Raw genomic sequence first — 26,951 nt, 5'->3', positions numbered from 1 at the left:
TTCCTTGCTAGCCAAATCTATTATGATCCCATATCAGCTCATACAATTCATTATTTCACAATTTAACCATGGTATTTTACTACTTTTACAAATAAGCCCATAAATGATAATTTCATCAAAAATCTTTTTATAGAACTTGTTTATTTAACAACAAGGACTCATAATCTTTCATAAAATTTCAAGAATCATACAAACATGTTCATGGAAAAACCTTAAAAATTTAATAATTTTGCAAATTAGTCCCTGGGTTAGCTAGATTAAGCTACAATGATCCTGAAAACATAGAAATCATTAAAAACGGGATAAAAATTACTCACATGCAAAGAGATATCCTTAGCTAGATGTGCAATCCCTAAGATGGTTTCTTTCTTCTTCAATTTCGGTGGACAATTAGCTTCAAGAAGATGATACCTTTGTCTTTTACATATTTTACTTAATTTACTTATTGAATTACTTTATTAACCTTACTTAATAACTTCAAAAAACACTTAAGTTAAGCCCATATTTGTCCACTAACTTCATGAATGGTAATATTACCATTTAAATTCCTTTACAATTTAATTTCATAGCTAATAGGTACCTTTAAATAATAGAACTCTACCTTTGCACATTTTACGCTTTAATCCTTTTCACAAAATTAAGCATGCAAACGCCAATATATCTTAACAAAATTTTTATACGACTTTACTAATATACCATATAAATCAAAATAATAATAAAATAAATTTTTACTTATCGGTTTGTGGTCTCGAAACCACTGTTCTGATTTCACTGAAAACGAGTTGTTACACTATTCGCCCCCATTATATTATGCTGTACAAAAAAGTTACTAGCAATAAACCCCGAGGATACAATGAAGCCCAATGATGGTCTATGTTTTGCACTAACAGAAACAATCCACTGAGCATTTGGCGGAGCATAACAAGGCTGTCAAATTCTATAAAGAGAAATTCTTTATAGAACAATCTAAGGAATATAAAAAATAGTAGGAGATCAGATAGAAACTTTTTTCTATGTTTTTTGGGTTGTCATGCAAATGAAACTTCACACTTATTTATAAGAGACCTCATGTCTCTTCATAGAGGCATGGCTACTCAAATAGATAGTCATATCTTTAGCAATAAACATAATTATTCAATAGATATCTACTTGAATAATTATGACTATTTGTTATTAATTAAGTGACATAACTTTTGGTAACTCATAACTTTTCATTTGCAACTATTGGAACACCATATATTTTGAAAATGTTCCAACTATATAGGTAATTTTAATATAGCTTATTAAAAAATAGTGTTAGTAAAATTTAGGAGAGTTATTTTTTTCTTTCTTTTTTTTTTAACATCAGATCCAAATTGATTGTATCTAATGCCCATCTAATTGATATTATACTAATAATTTGATGACTCAGTTGAAATATTTTGAAGTTCAAGGAATAATTTATAATATAAGCCATAATTCAAGAATGTCTAATAGAATTAACCCTATTTTGGTATAATAGCTATTATTTAAAATAAATTAAGTTAAATCTTTTTGTTTTAGGTTAGTTAGGATAGTTAATTAATAGTATTAAAGGCGGTTTAAATTTTAATTAATTTTAAAAGTGGTATTTTAGGTTGCGGTTGGTTGTTTTAGATTAGGTTTTAGTACTTATGATTTATGTTAGTATGATTTCAATTTAAGACAATTCAAATTTGACATTTGAGTTATTTAGTATGAATTTATTGCTTTTTATAAAATAAGATAAAATTTGATCTGAGCCGTATTTAATTAGAATTTATTGATAACCTTTAAAAATTTATATAGACAAATTTAATTGACAGTTAAGTGGAGAAAATCCTTAAAAATATTGTTCTTTTTTCTTTCAAAAAATTTTTGCTTGTTTTCTTTTGTTTTGTTTTACTCAGCGGCGATGTTAGTTTTCGGGCCTATCACCCACCTTTTTCTCCCTCTCTTCAACCTTCTTTTTCTGTTTTTTCTCCTCATTCACTCCATATGCATTTTCTCTTTTAGTTTGCAAATTTATTTTGTAGGTATCTTTGTTGTCTTCACAAGTTATAATGGGGAAATGATGGTATTTATTGTCGCTGAAACTCCACCGACCATCAGCAGTTTCTCTTAGAAAGTGGGTGACTTTTCGTTTGCTTTTTAATCTGTTTCAGTTTTGAAAGTCTTTTAGAATAATAAATGATTTCACAAAATGGTTTGGACCAGTATTGTCTTAAATTTTACATTTTTTTGTTTGTCTTTGATTATTTAATAAGTCTTCACTTTTAAAAGTTTTTGTCTACTCTTGTAACACGTTTTTTTTGTCTTGCTTATGCATATCGTATTGCTTTTGCAAATTATTTTAGGGATGGTTTTGTCGTTGTCTTCTCTAGCTTGGTGGATGCTTGGTTCTTTTTCCAATTTTTACCTACCGCTTTGGAACACTGAGGTTGATTTCTTTATCGTATTAAGTGCTTGCAATCATTCCAAATATTTTGTGCTTTAGTTGTGATAGAGCCAATTGTCAACATGACATAATGTTCATTTGATGCTGAGGCTAAAACATTTGTTGTGTTGATAGAGCTTGTCTTTCACCACCTATGACAGTTGTTTGTTATTCCCCCCCCAATTGTATGGTCTTATTCATCGAATGAATTAATGAATTTTTCTTTCAAAAAAATTTGTATAAACATTGCACGCTCATGTTCAATTTAGAAAAAAAAAGTATATGTTGACATCTTGTCCTCATTATTTATTGTGGGTAAAGTATGAAACTCTCAGATCAACTCAAAATACTATTCCAACCCTAAATTGATTAACACGAACCATCTAAAAAATCAGATTGTTTCATATGGGGACTAGAAATTTAAATTAACTTGGAAGTAAACTAGGACATGGATTTATAGGATAGAAATGTGAAAGTTTGTTGATTATTGCTTGCCAAAAATTTTCAACTATACGTTCAATTGCAACTAAACCAAGTGACTACTAGTAGAAAAATATAGAGATGCGCACCAAAAGTTTCTTTGGACAATACAAAAACTTCATACGTCTATGAGATTTTATCAAAAGAGTTAATACACTATGCTCAATGAGTACAAGCTGTGATATAAGTCCAACTCACTCACCAAGTAGCAACCTCACTCCTATACTCAATCTAGATAACTTCTCTTCTAAGACTTCCCTATTGAAAGTTTAGATGTAAATTAGTGGGCTCTATTCAGTTTACTTACAATTTTCACTTAGTAAAACAATACCTATATGAACAAGTATAGTGCTTTCTTTCATTCTTTCTTTCTTTTTTCATTTTTAACCTAAATAAATCGTGCTTATATAAGAGTTAATTAGGCTTGTTAAATTACAATCGATTACAATAAATTAATTTCACTAAAGTAACGACAAAAACAAGTCTTCAATACCCTTCACAAAGGTAGAGATCTTTTAGGCATCAATCTCCTTGAAGATGAAATCTTCTATTTTGGGAACTTGGATTATATTGAAAGTCTCCAAACCAATCCTTACTTGACTTGAATCTTGCACATTTGACTTCAATAATAAGCTTTTAATAATTCTCACGATTCACTCAAGATAAGACCCAAGTAGATTTGGTAAAATAATATACCAACAAAATATGGTAAGTTATAATACTTGCAAGTTTCCTTCAATTTCCAATTTGCATTAACAGTGGGTGATAAAGTTGGCACTAACAAAATAAACTAGGAATAAATACATCAAGATTGTACACATGAACTTTTGATTTAATTTTATAGATGAAATTTATATAAATTTTTATATTAATTCAGTTGTTCATATTTAGTAAAATAAATAGATTCAGTTACGTTTATGTCAAGTATATATATACATATATCTTGTGTATGTAATAAGTAAGCTCAAAATAACGCCACAAGATAACAAAGTTAATGTTTTATGGTAACTGAATCAAAATTAAATATCATATATATAATTGCACAAATTTGAAGTTCCTACATTAGACTTTGAAGGCCCAGTTCAAGTCCCATCATTTGCATTTGTGATGTGTAGGTCACTCTTCCACCATGTGTATATGCCTTCTATGGGTTTTGTCCAGTTTCTTTTCGGATTTTTTTTGGCTTTTTCCAATTCGTCATCCACTTTACATTGTATTGGTTGATTCTACATACCATTGTAATTGGTTGAACATGTTACTTGTATGTGCAATTTGTACCATGTCTTGTATGCAATTTGTACCATGTCTTGTATTTGTAATTGCATTATCTTATATTAGTGAAACTTTCAAAAAAAAATCTACATTACATTATACATTGAATAGAAAAAAAATCATGTATAATGATGAAATGAAATAGTTACTAAGAAACAAACTACACTAGTGAAGTGGTGCCAAGGAAGTGCGCACTTCCTTTGCCACCAAATGCGAAACAGTAAACAAATGAAAACAAAAAGTTATTTATGCAGTTCGGTTTCCTTATGTTTGCAGAGACTAGCTTAGTTAGAAATATCCACTCTATTCAACAATTACAAGTGATCCTAATCTATCACACCCTGTGGCAATTTCCTTACATTTGTAACTTGAAAACTCGATACTCTCACCACTAAATTCACCCGTTGTGAAGTCGACAAGCAAAACCCAAACATAAAGGCTTTACTATCAATATGCACTTACAAAATATAGTTCCTCACTCGCACAGATTTAGTGCTCTTAATTTTAGGTACATAAACCTATACAAGTCTCTCAATTATATAGATTTGTTACAGACTTTCTAACATAGAGAAGATCTATCACAATCCCTATAAAACAACCACTATATAAACTTAACACAATATAATAATAAACAAGGTAAATAAGGATTCTTGGGAGCTAAGTCTTTAGTGATTCAATTCAATCCAACTTTCTTGATTCAAGGGATTAGATAAGGGTGATTTGATTCAATCCAATCTCCAAAATATGTTTATCCGAGTGATATAATCTTCATTGATGGGCTAGATATCGCCCATATATTCATCATAGCTCATATAATTCGTTAAATAAATTGTCAACACCTTAAATATAGAAACTGTCTCCACATAGATTTGGTGGCTAGGAAATGGACACTCCTTCTAACACCAAATTACTAGTTTCATACTTTTCAACATATAACATTAAGATTCATCGCCAAGTAAAATTTAAATATATTTCAAATTCTATTTTGAAATATATCTTCCAAAGGGGTTTTCCTTTTTCCTTAGTTTGCATCTCAAAACACTCTTCTGTCATCAATGATGGACAAGGGTTCATAGTAGATAGCTTCAAAGATCAAATAAATATGTTTTAATTTTTAAGAGTTATGTAGTGTTAAGATGGTTAGTGTGCAAATGAAAAAAAATGATTTCTGTAATTTTTTTCATATATTTTTAATTTGTTTTATAATTTTTATGTTTTTATAATATTTTGTAAATATTATTATTTTTAATAATTATCTATATTTTAAATATTTTTATAATTTTTATAGTTTTTTAATTTATATATTTTTATAATTTATATAATTTTTTAAAAAAATATTTTAATATTATTTTTATTTTGATATTTTATATATTTTTGTCAATAAATTTTATAATTTTCTATATTTTTAATAATTTTTATAATGCTTCTAGTTTTAATTTTTTTATACGTTTTGATGATTTTAAATATAAAGTTTTCACCATGTGGCACAATCTTGGTGTGATAGATGGTGAAAATAACCTAAAAAAGGAAACCATTTTTTTTAATAATTGACCTTTAACTTTAACATTCAGTTAACTTTAACGGTCAAAAAGTTTAATTGATTGAAATTTTAATATTCAAGAATTTACTTAAGTGAAAAATAAATATAAAAGCTTAATTTATTCTTTTTAAAAAATTTAAGGGCTTCAAAAATCCTTCAAGAAAAAAAAAACAACAAAAAAAAGGGGATATATGGCTAATGTTACTTACTTGGGAAGATGGATTCTTAGGATAGGAATGAACTAGGGATAAAAATTAAAATTAAACTTTGATTTAATATCATTGAACTAATATAAATTTAATTTTGATTTAATTTTATAGATGAAATTTGTATAAATTTTTATTTTAATTCAGTTGTACATATTTAATAAAATAAATCCACTTACTTTTATGTCGGATAACTATTTTTTTTTGTGTGTATATGCAATAAATAAGCTTAAAATGATGTCAGATGATAACAAAGTTAATGATTTATAAAAATTAAATTAAAATTAATTATCATAAATATAATTGTACAAAATTGAAGTTTGTACATTAGATCTTAAAAACTCTATGTGGATTTTGTCTGATTTCTTTTTAAGTTTTATAAAATTTTTCGTTCATTGTGTATTATTTTAATTGATTCTATAAATTATTATAGTTTGTTAAACACGCATTTATAATTGTACTTGTGACTTATATCTTAACTTATATTTATAAATGTTGTATTTTATATTAGCGAAATTAAAAAAAAATCATAGCATACCTTGAATAATATTAAGTTTCATGGGCAGGTAAAATTCAACACCCAACCGGCCTCTTTCTCTTTCGAAATATATCTGCCAAAAGGGTTTTCATTTTTCGTTTGTTAATGTTGGAAAATTCACACACATCAATGGTAAATTATTTACAGGAGAGGGCAGCGAAATGCTGAAGAAAATAATAAATAAATAATTAATAATGAAAAGAATGGGGGCACGTGCTTGGTGATGATGATGATACAAGGATAGTGAGAGTGAGAAGGGGAGTATGCGCTGCTACTTTTGGCATCTCATAAAACCAAAAGCTGCTCTCCGATCCCATTCCCACTTTCTAATCTTCTTCTCACTAACTAGGATCACTTTAATGATCTTTCATCATAACCCTATTTATATTCAAACCCGGTTATGCTTGTATAACAATTCATCATGCCTTGCAAAGCAAGCCATTTTTCATCCTTTATTCCAAATCACTTTCCATCTCTCTCTTATATGAATGATGAGATACAAGCAGCAAAGTATATATACAGTATAGTATCTTTGAAGGAATACGGTGTACATTACTTGTTTGGTTGGAGTGTGAATTAATGAGCGCGCGCACACACACACACTCATCATTATAACAATGTAATTATGAGTGTGCTGTGTGCACTAGTGTTTTGCTGTTCTCCATAAATATAGTATAATATTCTTCTACGTTAACTTTTTTTTCCTTTTTGTTGAAAATTTTCTTTTTGAATGGAAAAAGGAAATTAGGATAGTTTAAAAAAAATTAATTAAGAATAAAAATGAAAGGCAGTGCAAAAGCGTGCTTACTTTGTTATCATTCCTAGGATGTAAAATGATTGAGATTTTGAGACAATTCGGTGCAAAGCAATTAGTCCAAAAGCCTATCTTGGACTGTAGGATCCTTTTAATTTCATTATTTATTTTTAAGAAATTGCAAATTTACAGTAATTGCTTCAATTAAAATCAAGAAAGAAACAAAATCATGCCTATTAGTTATCTAACTTGTTTCTTCACAATTAAGGTAAATCATTGGTATAAACAATTAAGTTATTTATTTTTATTAATTTTGAATAAGAGATGAACTTAAAATTTTTGGAAAAGTTTAATTGAAAATGAATTTTTTCTTTTTCTCTTTTTTAATTTGTGGAGGTAGGCAAAAGGGGCCCTACATGGCTCCCTAGCTATAATCAATATATAAAATAAAATACAAAATCTATATCTAAGAAAATGAAATAAAAAAATCAAACATAATTGAATAAATCCGGTTCTTTTCTGTCCATATTCTGATGAATAATATAAATGCGTGTTTCTCTCTGATTTCCATGTGCAGTAGTAATAGTCTCTCTCTCTAGTTGAAGAGGATGGAAACGTACAGTCATCATGAAGACCAAGAAGCGTTGATGTTCCACGCCTATCCATGTGCATACTACGTTCAAAGCCCTTCCACCATCTCCCATGCAAACAGTGCCGATCATATCCACAACCCCACCAACGAAGACCAATCCGCCGTCACCCTGCATTTCCACTCCCCCACACCCTCCGAATCAGCCATCCTCACCAAGAACCCCGACGTTTCTCGCTTCACCCTTTCCCGTTACTCTTCCTCTCGTGGATCCAACAACTCCTTCTTGCATGACAAAAGCATCGTCGCTGCTGCCGATCACAAAGGAGGATTCAACCGCCTCATCATTATCGACCATGGGGTCGGTAAGGGTGATCAAAATGATGATGATGATGATGACAATGATGATGATGAAGGACAAGGGTTTTATGAGAAGAAAAAAGGGTGGTGGTGGAGGTATTGTTCTTTTAGAAGCTCTAATTCTTGTGCCTGGATTTCTTTACAAATATGTTGGAGGCTTGTGTTGAGCTTGGGATTTGCATTGCTTGTGTTCTACATTGCTACGAAGCCACCACCTCCTAAGATTTCTGTTAAGGTATGTATATTGGTCTTCTCTTGCTCCCTCTATTTTTGCTTCAAAACTAAAAGCAAGTACCCACAAGTTTACTCAATTAATTTCAGAGACTTGTACATAAATTGGAACAGAGCATAGTTTATAATGCTCCAATACCAACTCTAATGTTGGGTTGTTGCTGCTGGACACGATGAGTTACAATACTGTTACCAATTAAACATTTGTTTTAAGCGAAAAGACCAAAAGGAAACTCGCATTAAGAGAGTAATTTTACAAGAAAATTTACATTTCATAGCCATATGATCTTTTAAAATGCATATTTTCAGGCAATTCTATGCAAGAAGGTAGTCTTCTGTCTCTCATACTATTTTTATTTTTATTTTTTGTTATTTTTGTTTTGCTTTCAAGAAATCAAAGAGGCAAGAGCCTTCTTTCCCAAGAAAAAAAAAACCAAAGAACCTGAAGATGATGGGTTGCTAGACTTCATCCCAATAGGGCCTAAAATCAACTGTTTGTATTTAACCATGAACCCTTGCCCACTAGAACCAAGCATCAAGCTCAATGATGGATCCTAAGGCCCTAACTTGCAAGTTGCTTGTAGGGATCACAATAGATGGTGGATTTGAATATTTCCTATTATTAATTCAAGGGAAAAAGAGAATTCTCAGTACCCTCAAACTTCGGAGCAGCTCTGTGAAGCTATATAAAGATATAAAAAAAATTGTGAAGTCTATTAGAATGAAGAGAAAAGTGTAATAAAGTATAGACTATCACACGATGCTTTGATTGGCAATGCAGGTGGCAAGAGTAGGTGAATTCGGACTAGGGGAAGGAGTGGACGGCTCAGGTGTTACAACCAAGATTCTAACCTGCAACTGTTCTGTGGACCTGCTCGTTGAAAATAAATCAAAGCTCTTCGGTCTCCACATCCACCCTCCAACCATGGATTTATTCTTCGGCCGCCTGCCTTTCGCTATCTCACACGTACGTAATCAAGTCCTCCAATTGAATTTTTTTATCTTTTGCTTTTTGTTTAATTGTTGTTTTCAATATATGAATCCAACTAGCAGGGACGAAAGCTATATGCACAGAGTTCGAGTCCATCAAGGTTCCAGCTATCGGTGGGAACACGAAGTAAACCGATGTATGGCGCAGGGAGAAACATGCAGGACTTACTGGAGTCGGGAATGGGATTGCCACTAGTGATTCGTTTGAAGCTGAGCTCCAATTTTCGAGTTGTATGGAACCTTATAAAGCCTAGGTTCCATCACCAAGCTGAATGTTTAGTAGTCCTTGATGACAAATACGACAAGAAACACCGAACCCAAAAATATAACAGCACCTGCACTATCACTTCTTCGTAGAACCATGTCTGCCCCTGCCCCAGCTGCTGCGTCAATGAATATGAACAAAATCACCATTTCCACCCTCTTTTATATATATTTGAGTTTACCGGAATTTGATTCTGGCTATTAGAACTAAACTCTATATCAACAAGTTGTGTATTAACACAACTGTTGAATCTTTTGTTATCAAATATAATATACACTAATGGTGCTAAAAATACCTTTCTACATACACTCTGTATCAGCATATATATTGGTTTTAACCACACATTGATACTATTAAATAATAATTTTGATAAATATATAATTAAAACAATCTTTATTATATTACATTAACATCAAATTTTAAATTTAAATTTAAGTATAAATAAACTTGAAAAAAAAAATTTAATGTAACATCAGTACATCTTAAATACGTTTTCTTTCTTTATTTTGATTTTAGTTTCTGTATTTATGCATAAATTGTCATCTCCAAAAAGGGTAGATACGCCCTTAAGAACAGAAACAACCAACAATTATATTTATTCATTTTCAAAAAAATCAAAAGTAATTATATTTAGGGTAAACTACTAAAATTGTTACTTTTGTTTATCTCATATTACGTTTTAGTCACTTACGTTATCGCTTTGTAACACTTTAGCCACTGAGCCACTAATTGCCGTTAATAGTGTAACGGTAAGTTGATATCGCACGTTAAATCCTCATTTCAAACAAAAAAATTCAGGTTAATTTATACAATCAGTCTCATGTTTTTTCGTTTTGAGCAATTTAATTTTTTTTCTTTTATTTTTTTTAGCTTTCCTTTTTTTTCTTTATTTTCTATTCTCTCCTACTTCTCCCTCTGTTATCCTTCCTTTTTCATCTCTTTTAACGAAGTTTTTCTATGTTTTCCACTTGTTAAAACTAGTCCTTATACTTTTATTTTTTAAAAATAATTTAATTTTTTCGAGTAAGGTGAGCTTGTGGACTAGTTTTAACAAATGAAAAACATAGAAAAACTATATTAAAAGGAAGGAAGAAAGGAGGAAAACAGAGAGAAAAGTAGAAGAGGATAGAAAATTTAAAAAAAAAAAGAACGAAATTTTAAAGAACATAAAAGAAAAAAATTAAATTACTGAAAATGAAAAAATATAGAGACCAATTGTAGAATTTAACCTAAAATTTCCATTTGCAATGATAATTTAATGTGCCACGTCAGCTTATCGTTACACCTTTAACGGGAATTAACGGCTCAGTGACTAAAATGTTACAACACAACGTAAGTGACTAAAATGTAACATTTCAAATATAAATGACTAAAATGTAACATAAGGTAAACAAAAATGACTAATTTAATAATTTACCCTATATTTTTTCATTTTTAGATATTTCCAATTACTCCTTAAAAAATGTATCAAGTTTTATTTAAATTGCTCATCATATACATCATACATATCATATATATATACTAAAATAAGGTTTAGACATAATCATCTCTGTATATTTAATTAGTTTAATATTAATATTTGTATTTCACAATATTTGTGCATGTAATATATTTTTTAAACACAAAAAATACATATAATATATTCAAAATATTACAAATATATTATATTCTAAATAATATATACATGAAGAGAAAGAAAACTACTATATATAAACTAACATATTCACCCAAACATGAAAAGAAGCACCTTTAGAATAATTCACAACATCCCATGTGTCACCAATCAAAAAGTGACACATAAGTAAATTTATTAATTATTTAAAATATTTAGTTTAATAATCAATTACAATTAATGAATTTAAGATTTTCTTTTTGAAAATTATACGTAATTAAGGAGACAAATATATCATGGAACAAAAATATATAAAGTATTATTTTTAATAGGGTTAATACGTTGTTTGTCTCCTAAATTTGTTCAAAAATATTTAGTTAGTATCTGAACTTTTTTTATACCTAGTTAAAACCTAAACTAGTATTCAGTCACACATTATCTCAATTTATTAACAAAGTTAATTTTTTAAAGGTTAACATGTAGTTTGCCCCCAAAATTTATCCAAAAGTACTTAGTTGGTAGCTAAGCTTATAAAAAAATACTTTTTTTAAATTAATTTATATTTTTTAAAATATTTTTATTTTTTAAGTTATATCCGTCACATGTGATTCTGAGAGGCTGCCATGTGTCACTATAATATTAGTCATCAATCCATGTTAGCATAAATTATCGGTGTTAGTGTGGTGATACCAACCTAGGTGATGGAATAAGGCAAACTGCATATCAACCCTTTTTTAAATGGGAAAATATATAATTTGGCCCCTAAACTTGTCCATTTGTACCTAGTTGGTCCCTAAATTTTTTTGGACTAGTTGATCCCTTAACTTGTATTTCGTCAACCAAGTTGGTACCTCCTCACTAATATCGTTAGCTTGTACTAATGTGGTACTATTAGTCAATCCGATGGTGCCATGTGGCAGCCTCTTAGAATGCCACATGGCAAACATAAATATAATTTTTAGTATATATTTTTTAACTTATATTTGTCACATGGTATTTTGAGAGGTTGCCACATGATACCACCAAATTGACTAGTTGTGTCACGTTAGCACAAACTAATAGTATTAGTATGGAGGTACCAATTTGATTGATAAAATTCAACTTCAGGACCAACTAGGTCTAACAAAAATTTTAAAGACCAAATACAAATGGACAGGTTGAGGGACCAAATAATATATTATACATTTTTAAATTAACTAAGGCTTTTATGAATTTAAATATTAGAAAAAAATGTTTCATAGCATATTTGTTTAATTAATTAAGGAAACCATGCAAGGCCTAGAGGTGTGCATGGGTCGGGTTGAGCTGGGCCCAACTAAAATTTTAGACCCGTTTGCTAGGCCCAAGCCTTGTCCGGCCTGAAAAATGGGCCTAAAATTTTGTTCAAGCCCGACCCGAATAAAAATGTTAAAACCAAGCCCGACCTGGTCCGCCCATATTAATTTTTATATTAATTTTTATATAATTTTTATATAATTTTTATATAATTTTAAAATATATATAAACCATCAAAAATACTAAAAAAATCAAAGTAAATATTTCTCAACAAATTGAAAATAAATTTTAAAAAATATGTATACTTAAATAACACTAAAATAGATGCAATTTAACAAGCAAATGCCTCTAAAACAATAACAAAATTAGCAAATGTCTTTAAAATAATAAAAAAATTTAACAATAAAATAAGTTTTATATAATATCCAAACAATAACAATAAAATAGTAGCAACATAATACTAAAATAGTAGCAAAATAGGGAGAAAATAATAAGAAAATAATATTAAAAAAATAGTTTTTTTTATTTAGTAAATTCAGGCTGGGCCCGAGATAAAAATGCATAAAAATACATTATTCAAGGCCCGACCCATTTTTTAAACGAGCCTTATTTTTTTACCCAAGCTCATTTTTTGGGTTTATATTTTTGCCCAAACCCTCCCACATTTAGGGCGGGTCTTTAAGCCGGACCGGGTAGCCCATCCCATGCACACCTCTAGCAAGTCCTGATTGGTGACAAATAAACAAATGAACTATGACAGTTGTTTAAAAAAAACATTATACTAAAATGAAAATAAGGAAACAAATCCAGTTTTTATATGGATTAATAACACGAAAGTCCTTCTATGTTTTTCCACTTACAAAAGAGTTTCCGCTTATTTTAATATCAACTTAAGTACTCCATACTTAATAATTTATTTTTTGTTACTCTATTACATCAATGTTAATTTATTGATCTCTTTTTCTTTACACTATTTTTTTTAAATGTTCCTTAAATTATTTTTTATATTTTATTTATTTATTTGATATTAAATTTTATTAAACTATTGTACGTTTTAGTAATTCTCTTACATTTTTAATAAAAATTATTTTAATTTAAATTTTAACATTTTTTAAGCCTATTTATTTTACAATAAAAATTTTAGTTTGCCATTTTTCATAAATAACATTATCATTTATCTTACGATTTTTTACTTATTGATTTTTACTTTTACATTCAATTTTCAGCAATAAGATTTAAAAATTAAAATGCATTTACTTAGTAAAAAATATGCAAGTTTTATTTATTATATCTATATTTAAAAACATATATATAAAGAAACTTTATTTTATATGAAATTATATTTCACATATATAATTAAAGTAGAGTTCAACTTCTTAATTAATACATTAATTTAAAATGTAATTTCTTTAAATTTTTTTATATTATTACTACTATTATTCTCATCATCATCATTAAATATTAAGTTAAAATGTAATCACTTTTAATATTTTATATACTTTTTTTATATTATTAATTTTATTTGTACTATTATTATCATCATTTTCGTTAAATATTAAGTCCACAAAAATATTTTCGAAGATGTCCATATTATACAAAAATGAAAATTATAATAATTATAAAATTCTTATGTTTGCGTAATTCTACTAAATTTAATACGTAACAGTTAAAATTAACTATTAAATTTATTAATATTTATTAATAAATTTTAACTGTATATTTTGATTCCACATTTTGTCCTTATATGAACTAAATAAAAGAATAAAATTTGTTACACGTACCTCTTTTTATTATATTTACTTCAACATCAACTAAATTTTATAAAATACTCTCATTTTTAAAAACTACAATTTTCTTGTGCATAGAAAGTTTTTTACATAAAATAAATTATTAAAAAAATTTAATTTGCGTCTAATTTAATATGCATAATTTATATAAATAAAATATAAAATATGACGATTAAATTATTAAAATATTAACAATACAAAATGTAAAATTAAAATATAACTAATCTCTTCCTTATATAAAATATAAAATATATAATTTTTTTTGTCTAAATTTTATATTTATAAATTTTTAATAATTCCAAATTTTTTAATTTGGTAATTTTTTTAAATATTTTATTATTATTTTTAATTATTACAAAAGATGCATGTATCTAATATTCATTACATGATTGAGTAAAAGAGAGCAAGTCCCCGTTGGCCACCACAACAAAGTCTGCAACTTGGTTGGCCTGACAGGAAATGCGAGTAAGCTGCCATTCCTCAAACTCCTTGATATTTCTAACTAGTGGCTGCATCATCGTCGCCTATATTAATCATTCACTAAATATTTGGTTAATTTAAACCTTTTAACACGCTGACTAAATAAAAAATTAACATGTAAATTAAAGTAGGTTCAAAACGTAAAAATATAATTGCAGTAAATTTATTTATGTTAAATATTTAAAACAATAAATTTAAACCTTAAACATGTAAAAGTTTTCATAAATCTAACATATAACTACTTATTTATATTTGAAAATAAAGTGATGATATTGAAGAAGTAAAAAAAAGTAATAAATATTTACCCATATTACATTTTTAATGGAAAAACATAATTCGAACATTGGCTAAGAGAAAGTAACCCTAAATCTTAAATATAAATCATAAAATAATCAAGATGTTTGAAGAGAGATTAATTATTCTCACAATTATTCAAGGGGCGGCCACTAGATAGAGATAGATAAATATGTATATGATTAATATCATCATACTATTACTTAGCACGTGGCAAGACGATTTTGAGTAATTAAAAATTAGGACTAACTAGAATTTTGGTGATAAAATGATTTCTTCAAATACTACAAATTACTGAAATTAGGTCTGTTAGTCATTGGGTTTGGACAGCCTTGTCCAATGAATTTTCAGTTGACAAAATTATGTAAACCTCATTCACTCCAAATTAATTAATAATTATTTGGTATATAGTTAGCGGAGATTTCAGACAAGCATAGTTTAAAAGAGGTCAAATTTCAAATAAAGTCCTTGTACTATGAGTTCTTGACAATTTTAGCCCCTCTTCTATAATTTAGTCGTTTTCAGTTTATCTACTTTTCAAAATTTTTACTTTTTAGACCAACTTTTTCTGTTAGTTTTATCAAATATTTTTTGTGGCTTTTTTCTAAAAGGGCATAACAATATATACCTCGGTGTTTTTAAATAATTGGACAAATTTTTCGCATTAAAAAATGGGAAAAATGTATAATGTTTGTCTAATTATAGAAAAAGTACCAAGGATATATGCCACATTACCATTTCTTTTCTTAAAATAAACCACGTCAAATAATTGGCAAATTCATGGAAAAAATATGGCCTCAAAATTGAAAATATACATGTCGAAGAGTAAAGGACTAGAAATCATCAAATTACAGTAGAGTAGAGGGGCTAAATCCATTAAAAATACATAGTACAAGGACCTTTAGTAAAAATTTAACATAAAAAGATGACACATTATAAAAAAAATTAAATACAACAAAAGAAATGATACATATGGCGGTGTTGTGGTTCATTTATGTTATTAAAATATCAGTTAATCAAATTTAAATTAAATTATAACACATTTGTAATGTGAGTGGAAGAATCTTATGTAAAAATATATTCATAAAAAATTTACATAAAAAAGTTTTAAAATCTTAATAACCTAGATTCACATCTCATTATTTATTTTATTGATCATTTATAAAAATATAAGAAAAACTATAAAATATCTTCATAACAATATAATTTATTTTTTAAAAATTATTATTTTTTAATTATTACCCAACCATATTATTTGCCCAATTTACTCGTGTCATTAACCAAGTGAGAGGTTTAACATATAAAATAATTTTTGATACACCATAGTCCATGAGTCTCATGCGCTATCAATGGGTAACGATATGACACCTCATTATTAAATTCTAAACTTGAAATCCTAAACTCGAGAAATCCAAACGTTGAAAGAAATTAGTATTTAATTAAAATTTTTAGTATTTATTTATAAAACCTCCATTATTTTTTATTTAATGATCATGATGCGTTATATTATTATTTATTACATAAAACTTATACGCATACTACAGATATTTCAATATCTTCCATATCTATTTTACGATCCATATTTAAATTTTGTACTTGTCCCTTTTAAAAATATCTTTTTCATAATTGAAGCTTGTGTTTTGTTAAAAGTAGAATATGTAATGGAAGAACCTAAATATAGGTTATTCAGTATGTCCAATATGTCCAATAAAGGGGATGATGGTAATGAGCATATTGAAAGAATGTGGAGGAAAATTGAATCGACCAATGGAGTTGTACAATTTATATTTGGTCCCAAAACCAAATCTTACCAAAAGTTGGGCTTAGTTTTGAATATTCCCACTTGACACTGCAGAAGGGATTTTGTGTTTAGTAAATTCCAGGCTGTCTAAACTCCCTGAATCGATGTGTTAATCGTACAATGCCCATTTCCTTTTTTTTCTTTTATACCACAATCCTGTTGGCCATAACATATTTAGCATATAGTAAATAATCATTAATTTAGGAAGCACCTTTTTAAATTAATTTGTTGGGAAACAGATATAATAGCATAGCAACCTTTTCATTAGTATGATCGGCTACCAATGAACATTATATATATAAAATTCAGGCAGCGAAAATGATGTCAGTGCTTTCTGATCAGTTTGGTCACTGACCGAATGGGACACTGTTGGGAATTTAATTTAGAAGCTGAGAATATAATTAATTACCTCTCAGCTGCAAGCGACATTTGTGACTGAAAGCAGTAGTGTTGAGGGGCATCTCCACTCCAAGCACCACGGGTGCACTAAGTGATTTAAAATCTTCAATTATTTATTTATTTATTTTTATTATAGTTTTTAATTTCCCCAGACAAAAGAGGCTTTGCTGCACATGAACCTTTCGCAAGCAGTTTTTTTATCATGCATTAATGCATGTATATGATGACATTTCAGCAATAGGTCTACTTTATTTAGATATTGATTATATAATATGCTAGGCTTGCTTTTGTTTGTTAATCCACAGCGCTTATCTTATATATACATAGTGCACATATAAACATAGTTTATTTATGGGTTTTTTTTAATAAAAAAAATTAAGCAAATGTGATTAATTATATAATTTATAGGGCAAAAAGAAGGGGGAAAAAAAGGTTGGTAAGTGGTTTCTTTTCATGAGCTGGAATGCATGCATATGGTTTCCACACGACATTGCGCTCAAATCCTATTATTTTAATCAACGTACGCGTGCTCTTATCGTGTCTTCCACACGAAAGTGCTTTCCCATATTAATTATTATATTCCTGTGGGTTTCTGTTCAATAAATTACCTTATAAGTCCTTACACAAGTAAATTAGTCTCGCAATGACCGGTTTTATCCATGTACGTTTAGTTTTGAAGTAAATAAGTAAATACTTTAAGGCAGGTTAACCTTCAACGTTAAATTTATTGATTTCTCATCTTTTAAAGTGATATGAGAAAAAGTGAGAAATATGGTCCTCGTTGTATTCTTTTTAAAAGGAATAATATAAATTTTAGTTTCTGAATTTAGTAATTACGTCTCCTTTGGTATTTATATATATATATCTATTTTTATTCTTAAACTTAGCAACTAGATATATTTTGGTCCTTAAATTTAGATTCTGTCAAGATTTAATAATGTGACTAGTGTTATTGAAACAAAATCAAATCAGATTAAACGGAACGAGAACTGATCAATATAACAGTCCAAACAAAGGGTTGAACTGGTTGACTTAAAAATTACTTGAAATTGGTAAAATTCGAAAACTAAGACAAAAAGTAATAGTTGAATCAGTTTCATAATATCTTATTTTTTTATTTTTTAAAAAATTTTAATTAATTAATTATTGTTGGCCCGACGATTAAATATTAATAAATTGGAGGATGAAGAGATTACCAAGACTTCAAGAAGAAAATCAAGAAAAAAAAACAAATTCTAAAATAAACAAGAGAGATGTCTTAAAAAGAAAGAAGCTAAAAGGGTTGTATTAAATCAAATAATGAAGGGTCATCCTAATTAATAATGAAGATGCCTTAATAGGCTAGCTAATTACATCAAAATCAAATCCCTAACTCCTAACTATAATGAAACTCAAATTAATATAAACAAGAAATAGTTCTAATTGAATTAAATTTTCTTGTTGACTAAGAAACATAAAACTTATAAACAACTTAAATACTTTAAAATATCCTAAAATTCAAAATAAGTAAATAAAAAATATAGAACCTAATAAATACAATATTGGAGTCATATATAATAAAAATTAAGCCTTAAAATAAAATTCAATATGATTTAAACTTGAATTAAAGCCTAAAATTTGTAATTTCCAGTAATAATCCCGTCCAAAAATTCTATTCGCACAATTTTCACTAAAACAATTGTAACTTGAGCTCGAAGCTAGATGATTCAAAGTGAATTTTAAAACTAAGAGATAGATCTTTCATCGATCAAGAGACATTTCGACCAAAAATACATAGTGAACTTTGTAGAAAGTTAAGCCAAACATGTTCTTGGCTGAACATTGGTCTCCATACTCGTGTCAATTTAAATCAATTAATTTATACGAGTACATTTAATAAAAATTAATGATAAATGCATTTTTTTCAGGAACTATACTGCTAGGCAAACAATCATGTATGTGAAAATTACATTGAAGAATGAAATATTTGAAATTTCAAGCATTTTTTTAAAATTTGTTTAACTTATCTATGAATGAGTAAATCTTCTTGGTTTGAGGTATGAGAACTTTCGTATTCTTGAGTTGATGTGTTTGGATAAAATTGAAAAGAACTGCTTAAATTGAAACATTACCAAATTTAAATAATAAAAATACTCAACTTTTGGTGCTTTTATCATTCATATTTGTACCTGCAAAGTTCATGAAATTGTTTTATCTCCCAACATAGGTCATTTGTGGTTTGCAACCAACTCTTTCTCTGTCAAACCAAGAAAAAAGTTAATTGCATGTAGGACGTCTGTTCTATAGGTAAAACTATATATATTCAAGTGTCAACTCTAGCGTATCAATTTTGAACAAGTTACATCCAAAGCTCAGGAAAATTCAAAAATACAATACAACCATATTGTATTACTGTGGATTGAAATTTAGGATGGAACTAAAAACGACATTGTATGTGCCCTTGAAAGAAAAAACAAAATCAATTCTATGGTTGGATAGGTGTCAAATAAAGAATTCATTTAGGGATTCTTTATAGATTATTATACAATATTGTTTTTAGAACTTTTTTTGGGTTTAATTAATTGTTATTTTGTATGATATTATTTTTAAGTTTTTATATTAAGATTATTATTTCTTCTTGATTATCATTTATAAAAAATATATAATGTCTTTCTTGAATAATATAATACTTTTATCATTAGTACTTCAAACTCGTGAAAGATTAAGGAGAATACAAATTTGTAAAATAATTATTACTTCTTCAACTATATGTTACGCTAGTGTTAAAGATGGTAATCTTATGGAGGGAAATATGGAATTTATGAACTTCTTACAAATACTATTGATTAGGATTATTCTGACAAATGGAAGGTTGTTATTTCAATGCGAATGGACTGATTTTACAATGATAAATTTCTCTCGATTAATTTACAATGGACAACAATTGATAGACAAGTCGTACATTTTCTCTTCTTAAGTGAAACATGTAACGCCCCCGTACCCGAGACCGTCGCCGGAGTCGAGCACGAGGTGTTAACGGACTTAATTCATTAATTAAACAGCTCAAACAATTTATTTTAGAATTTCCAGACAAGCTGGCTAACTGCGTCACAGTCGCTAAAAAATCCATATCTCGAGTTACGAAACTCGAAATCCAATTCCATAAATTTTTCCTGAAACTAGACTCATATATCTACTTACTAATTTTTTCTAGAATTTTTTGTTGGGCCAATTAGTACAGTTTATTAGTTAAAGTCTCCCCTGTTTCAGGGTTCGGCTACTCTGCCCCTGTGTATTACAAATCAGATATCTCCCTAACTTTAAATTAAGCACTTTATGCATAGAATTTCTTCACGAAATTTTCACACAATCATGCAATCATATCATAGACCTCAAAATAATCATAAAATAATTATTTCTATCTCGAATTTTGTAGTCCCGAAACCACTATTCTGATTAGGCCCTAATTCGGGTTATCACAAAACAAGTTTTTTTAATTAAAAGATCCCATTGATGAGGTTTGATATGTTATACTTTGTAACTATTGGAAAAAATCTAGTTTGAAAATAGATTTCTTGCACAATGAAAAATAAAAATTTTAAAAATCGAGCCAGTTTGTGATATTTATATCAATAAACCCTTTACTAAAATCGCAAATGTGCTTTTGACTAAATGGATCCTTTTCATTCCTGGCTTTCAACTGAACAGTCTTGTCCACTATTTTCGTACCATGAACTGCTTTGAGTGTGGGCTCGAACGATTCGAATCAAAACACTGAACCAAAAATAGTTTTCTTTACATTTAGTGTGAAAGAAAAATATATTCTTAATAAAAACTGGCAGATTTGTTATTCTGGAAAGTAGATTTAATACTTAGATAATAAACTCACCATTTTCGAGCAGAGTAACAATATCTTAAAGTTGTGTATTTAATCCTATCGGTGCGATCTATTTATAGGAGGAGAACTAAAACCCTTGTTGAATTGAACAAGTCTATTTCAGTAGAAAAACATACTCTTAGTCTAACTAGGAGTAGGTGGGGCAACAACCCTAGTTAAACAATCTAGGGTTTGTCATCCCTATCTTAAACATGAGGAGATTTTGTGCCTCTCTCAAATCGAGTCCAATTACAAGCACTTCCTGAACTTTTAACTCAGTATGTTATAATTTGATCCAACCTGATATTTATTTTTTTCCCAAAATAAACATATCATATTAATTTACATAAATTAATTTCTCAATTAAATAATATTTTCAAACCAATTTTAATTCCATTAAAATCATGACGACTTTACTGTAAAAGAATGTATGAAAAAATGTATTTAATATTTCTACATTCAACGAATTTACTATGAAAAAAAATGATTTATTTCCATTCTTGAACTTCAATTAATTCAGAAATCATAAATTCATCTTCGGGTCATTTTCATTTTGGAGAAAACCACATTCATTTCCAAATGCTTCTCATTTATCCATTTTTACCATTTCTATCCATTTTTGTTCATTTGATTCAACATACAATTCATTTTTGGTTTCAATGAGTTAGCGGAAGGACCGATTGGACATATGCGATTAGGGCTCAAATGATTTATAATTAAGTTTCAGCTTTTCGCCTATTAATTATAACTTATTTAGTTATTAAATCATTCCACTATAGTATTGTGACTGAGCTCTCCTCAATGATATACCATTACGAAAGCAACTTGTTAGCTCGGAAGGATCAACTCGAGATCGACAATAGGGAGGTTGAAATAGCCTTTGAGAAGTTGTGGTGGAAGCAACAAAAATTGTGCAACAAAGAATACAATGACTTATAATGGTTCGACCTCAATTACCTACTCCACTACCTTAGTTTTCCGCGACTAAGAATTTTCCCAATTTCACTAATTTGGCAACCTTTGAAAACAAGGTTTAACCTTACAATCTCTCTTAAAACTTATACCCCAAAAATCCTGAGATACAACTCCTTTAAGGTTTCTACCCAAACCTTCAAAGTAAACCCTCTCTCAAAAAAGATACAAATAAGTAAACAAATAAAACAATCCTCACAAGATCAGGATGTTTGCTAATTAAGCACAAATACAAAGAACACTTGAGCTAAATGAATACAATGAAAGCTCACAAGTGTCTACAAGAAAAGGTATAAAAGAAATAATCTCTAAGTTGTTTTTATTTATCTTTAAGCTTTGCACATTGCTCTTCTTTTTGCTAGACCTTTGGAATATGGTATTTATACCCTCTAATTGATTTTCAACAGTTGTGGTTGTTGTGGAAGTAAATATAGTCATTGGGGATGAAATACCAATTCATTAATTGCACCTATAACAATAGTATCGATACCTACTAAAAAGGTATCGATATTTTTTTATAATTAATGCAAATTTCAGTGACCGTTGAAGCATGAATATCGATACCTTAGGAAATATGTCGATACCTTAAGAAAAGTATCGATATCAGATTGATACCTACTAGGGTTTGAAAGAAACAGAATGTCAATTTGGTATCAATTATAAAAGGGGGTATCGATATCTTGTAAAATATCTATACTTTAGACAAAAAGTATCAATACATTTTGTCCTGGAGCAATTCTAACTTGTTTGAAAATGGTTAAAACATATTTGAAAATGTTTGACTTAATTGAAACCATTTCAACTTTATTTTATCAAATTGCTAAACTTTACTTTTATTAAAAAACACTTTAATTTGTTATATCAAAACATATTATCCAATAAGGTTTAGTTTAACACAACTCGATCAGTGCTTGTCCAATGAACTTGCCATAAGTGTGTTACCCTCATAAGATATCCTTAATCTCTTTAAGATAAATTCGTTCTCCCTATATGATCCTATTTTATCTCATGGTAACCATTACATCTTCCTTCATGAAAAGTCAATTACCATCGCATAATAATCAAGTCATTCATCACAAAGATGAACAACCCGTGGTCATGTTTACTTTTCATCAATTATGTAATGCCAATGAGAGGATATCATTTACCCATATCTCGGGCTATGAATTCCACTGTTAAGAATGGAGCTACATATTGTAGAAGTCGTATACCCAACGCACCAGCTTTTGGTTTCTTCTTTATTTGAAATCAGACTTTTACTTACATCAAAGTATATGAGTCACACATACATAGTCCGTCATCTACATAGGATTAAGGTATATCACACTATGAATGTCAAAAGTGAATAAATCCATAAACGGATTTAGTTCATTCAGTCACATCTATGTCTCTATCTTCTAGGAGTCATCTGCTCTGATGCCCAAGACAAGACATCTCCCCAATTGGGCTTGATAGATGACATATTAATCTTTCAATTGGTTTGCTCATTTCTAATTAGCAATTAAGTCTACTTTGGTATCTATATTTTTTAATCCACTTTAGTTCTTAAACTTACAATCAGATCCATTTTGGTCCTTAATTTTGGATTCTGTCAAGATTTGATAATGTGACTAGTGTTATTGGAACAAAACCAGATCGAACAGAATGATAACTAATCGATATAATAGTCCAAACCAAGGGTTGAACTGACTAACTTAGAAATTACTTGAAATTGGTAAAATTCGAAAACTAGGAAAAAAATCAACAGTTGAATGGGTTTAATAATTTCTCTTTTTTTAATTTTAATTAATTAATTATTGTTGGCCTGATGGTTAAACACTAATAAATTAGAGGGTGAAGAGATTACCAAGGCTTCAAGAAGAAAAAAAAAACAACTTCTAAAATAAACAAGAGAGATATCTTGCAAAGAAATAAGCTAAAAGAGTTGTATTAAATCAAATAATGAAAGGCCTTCCTAATTAATAATGGAGATGCCTTAAATAGGCTAGCTAATTACATCAAAATAAAACTCCTAGATATAATCAAACTCAAATTAATATAAACAATAAGTAGTTCTAGTTGAATTAAATTTTCTTGTTGGCTAAGAAACATAAAACTTATAAACAACTTAAATACTTTAAAATATCATAAAATTCAGAATAAGTAAATAAAAAATATAAGCCTAATAAATACAATATCGAACTCATATATAATAAAAATTAAGCCTTAAAATAAAATCCAATATGATTTAAACTTAAATTAAAGCCTGAAATTCATAATTTCCCGTAATAATCCCATCAAGAAATTCTACTCGCACAATTTTCACTAAAATAGTCATAACTTGAGCTCTTGAAATCGAAGCTAGATGATTCAAAGTGAGTTTCGAAGCTAAGAGATAGATCTTTCATCGATCAAGAGACATTTCAACCAAAAAATACCTAGATCCTATCAAAAATACATCTCAAATCACAAAATCTTTTGAATGTGTCAATTAACTTTGTAGAAAGTTATGCCAAACATGTTCTTGGCTGAACATTGATCTCCATACTTGAGTCACTTTGCCTCGGGTCAATTTAAATCAATTAATTTATACGAGTACATTTAATAAAAATGATGATAAATACATTTTTTTCAAGAACTATACTGCTGGGCAAACAATCATGTATGTGAAAATTACATTGAAGAATGAAGTATTTGAAATTTCAAGCATTTGTTTTAATTTATTAACTTATCTATGAATGAGTGAATTTTCTTGGTGTGAGGTATGAGAACTTTCATATTCTTGAGTTGATGTGCTTGGATAAATTTGAAAAGAAGTGCTTAAATTGATACATTACCAATTTTAAATAGCAAAAGTACTTAACTTTTGGTACTTTTATCATTCATATTTGTACCTGCAAGGTTCATGAAATTGTTTTATCTCCCAACATAGGCCATTTGTGGTTTGCAACCAACTCTTTCCCTGTCAAACCAAGAAAAAAGTTAATTGCATGTAGGACATTTGTTGTACAGGTAAAACTATATATATCCAGGTGTCAACTCTAGCTTATCAATTTTGAACAGGTTACATCCAAAGCTTAGGAAAATCAAAAAATACAAGAGGACCATATTGTATTACAATAAAAATGGAACTAAAAAATGGCATCGTACTGTGCCCTTGAAAGAAAAAAGCAAAAAAAATCTATAGTTGGATAGGTGTCAAAAAATAATTCATTTGGGGATTCTTTATAAATTATTGTACAATATTGTTTTTACAACTTTTTTGGGGGCTTAATCAATTATTATTTTGTATGATATTGTTTTTAAGTTTTTATTAAGATTATTATTTCTTATTGATCATCATTTATCAAAAATATATAATGTCTTTCTTGAATGATAAGACCATAGATGAAAGATGCTATAGCAATCAGGTATGATGAGTAAGACCACAGATGAAAAGCTACTTAGCATCATAAGATAGTACGCCAAAATGGCATAGTACGCTAGAATGGCGATTTAGTATAAGACCATGGATGAAATACTCCATGGCATCCACAGAGATAAGCCGTTGGGACAGTAAACACAAAACAAAGATAATCTGTCAGAATAGTAAATACAAGTAAATCCACTAGGATAATAAACACGAGGCAATTCTATTGGGATAATAAACACGGGATAAGTCCGTTGGGACATGAGAAATGAGATGAGAAAGGTGTAAGACCATAGCTCGGCTACAACAACCCATAGAGTCTGCTAGGAAACAGACATGGAAAGTCTGCCAGGACATTAAGTGTAAGGTATACTGCCAGTGTGACAAGTATGAGAAACCACGAAAGTGGAAGAAAAGTTAAAAGAAAGTGCACATGAGCGCAAGTGGATCTGGGAGCATTCGCCGAAGGTGATTAAAGTGAGAAAGGTAAATGTGAAAGCCGATAAGACATGGGCAAAGATCTAACATGAATTAGAAGAAGATAAGTTGTGTGAGAGTTGACCTAATTAAGAAGATATAATAGGGAAATTATCTAAGGATCACAAGAAAGGATCTGCAATCAAGAGCCACCAAGAAGTGCTAAATTAAGTTGAATGTATGAAGTGAACCATGTGGGAGACATGGGGATTCTACTCCCAAGATAAAGATTCTATCTAGGGGACAATATGTCTATCAAGACTATTTCTCTTTGAGGGTAGTCCTTTACAGAAACATGTCATGAAGCTAGCTTCGAAGGGAAAACTTAAGTAAAAGGGGAGGCAGACTCGTAAGGTTTGATGAGTGATGGTCTGTCGGGATGATAAGTCAGCTGTTCATCATATAGGACGCGTGAGGTTCTAGGTTAGTCTTGTGCATATGGTGAATTACTAAAAGTAATCCTACCATTATTACCATCACTCATTACTAGAAGTAATCAGGGTAGAAAAAGAATGGGCTCGTTGGGGTAGTGAAGTCCTCTACAAGACAGCACAATACAAAAATGTCAACGAGTCCTTTGGGACTATAGTAAAGGAAGTTGGCATAAAGCTGAGTCAATTTAAAGTTAATAAACACACTATGTGAGAGGAAATTAAAATTGAGGAAATACGAGAAGTAAGGATGAGACTCGTTGATATGGCGAGGTGTGTAGATCACTGTCAAGTAGAGAGTCCGACCAGAGGAAGGTTTCATGGCGAGCCGAGTAGCTCGAAAGATCGGGTGGAATCCGTCACCCTGATAAAAAATATCCACCTTGAACGACTAGAGAGTAAATTCATGTTTATTTTATTTTACATTCGTTACCCTTGTGTGATGGGGTTATTTATGGGCAGTAAAGTAACTCACTAAGTTTAATTGAACTTGCAGTAGTGTGGATGATGTTCGCAGGAT

General features: G+C 29.1%; 1 protein-coding gene across 2 annotated transcripts; it reads left to right on the top strand.

Annotated features, from left to right (window-relative positions):
- The first annotated feature begins 7,701 nt into the window (after window positions 1-7,701).
- Window positions 7,702-9,959, top strand: LOC107906528 (uncharacterized). Of its 2 annotated transcripts, none has more exons than XM_016833548.2 (3): window positions 7,702-8,408; window positions 9,186-9,371; window positions 9,458-9,959. In XM_016833548.2, exons 1-3 carry the CDS (start codon window positions 7,833-7,835, stop codon window positions 9,749-9,751), a joined length of 1,056 nt encoding a protein of 351 aa, XP_016689037.1. In that variant the 5' UTR covers window positions 7,702-7,832; the 3' UTR covers window positions 9,752-9,959. The 2 variants fall into 2 exon arrangements, with proteins under 2 accessions (XP_016689037.1, XP_016689036.1); XM_016833547.2 differs by having other exon boundaries at window positions 7,755-8,408; window positions 9,455-9,959.
- Window positions 9,960-26,951: the final 16,992 nt, after the last annotated feature.

This window comes from Gossypium hirsutum, chromosome A08 (genome assembly GCF_007990345.1).
Source record: "Gossypium hirsutum isolate 1008001.06 chromosome A08, Gossypium_hirsutum_v2.1, whole genome shotgun sequence".
Classification (NCBI taxonomy): domain Eukaryota; kingdom Viridiplantae; phylum Streptophyta; class Magnoliopsida; order Malvales; family Malvaceae; genus Gossypium; species Gossypium hirsutum.
This window is presented reverse-complemented; position numbering and strand designations above follow the sequence as displayed.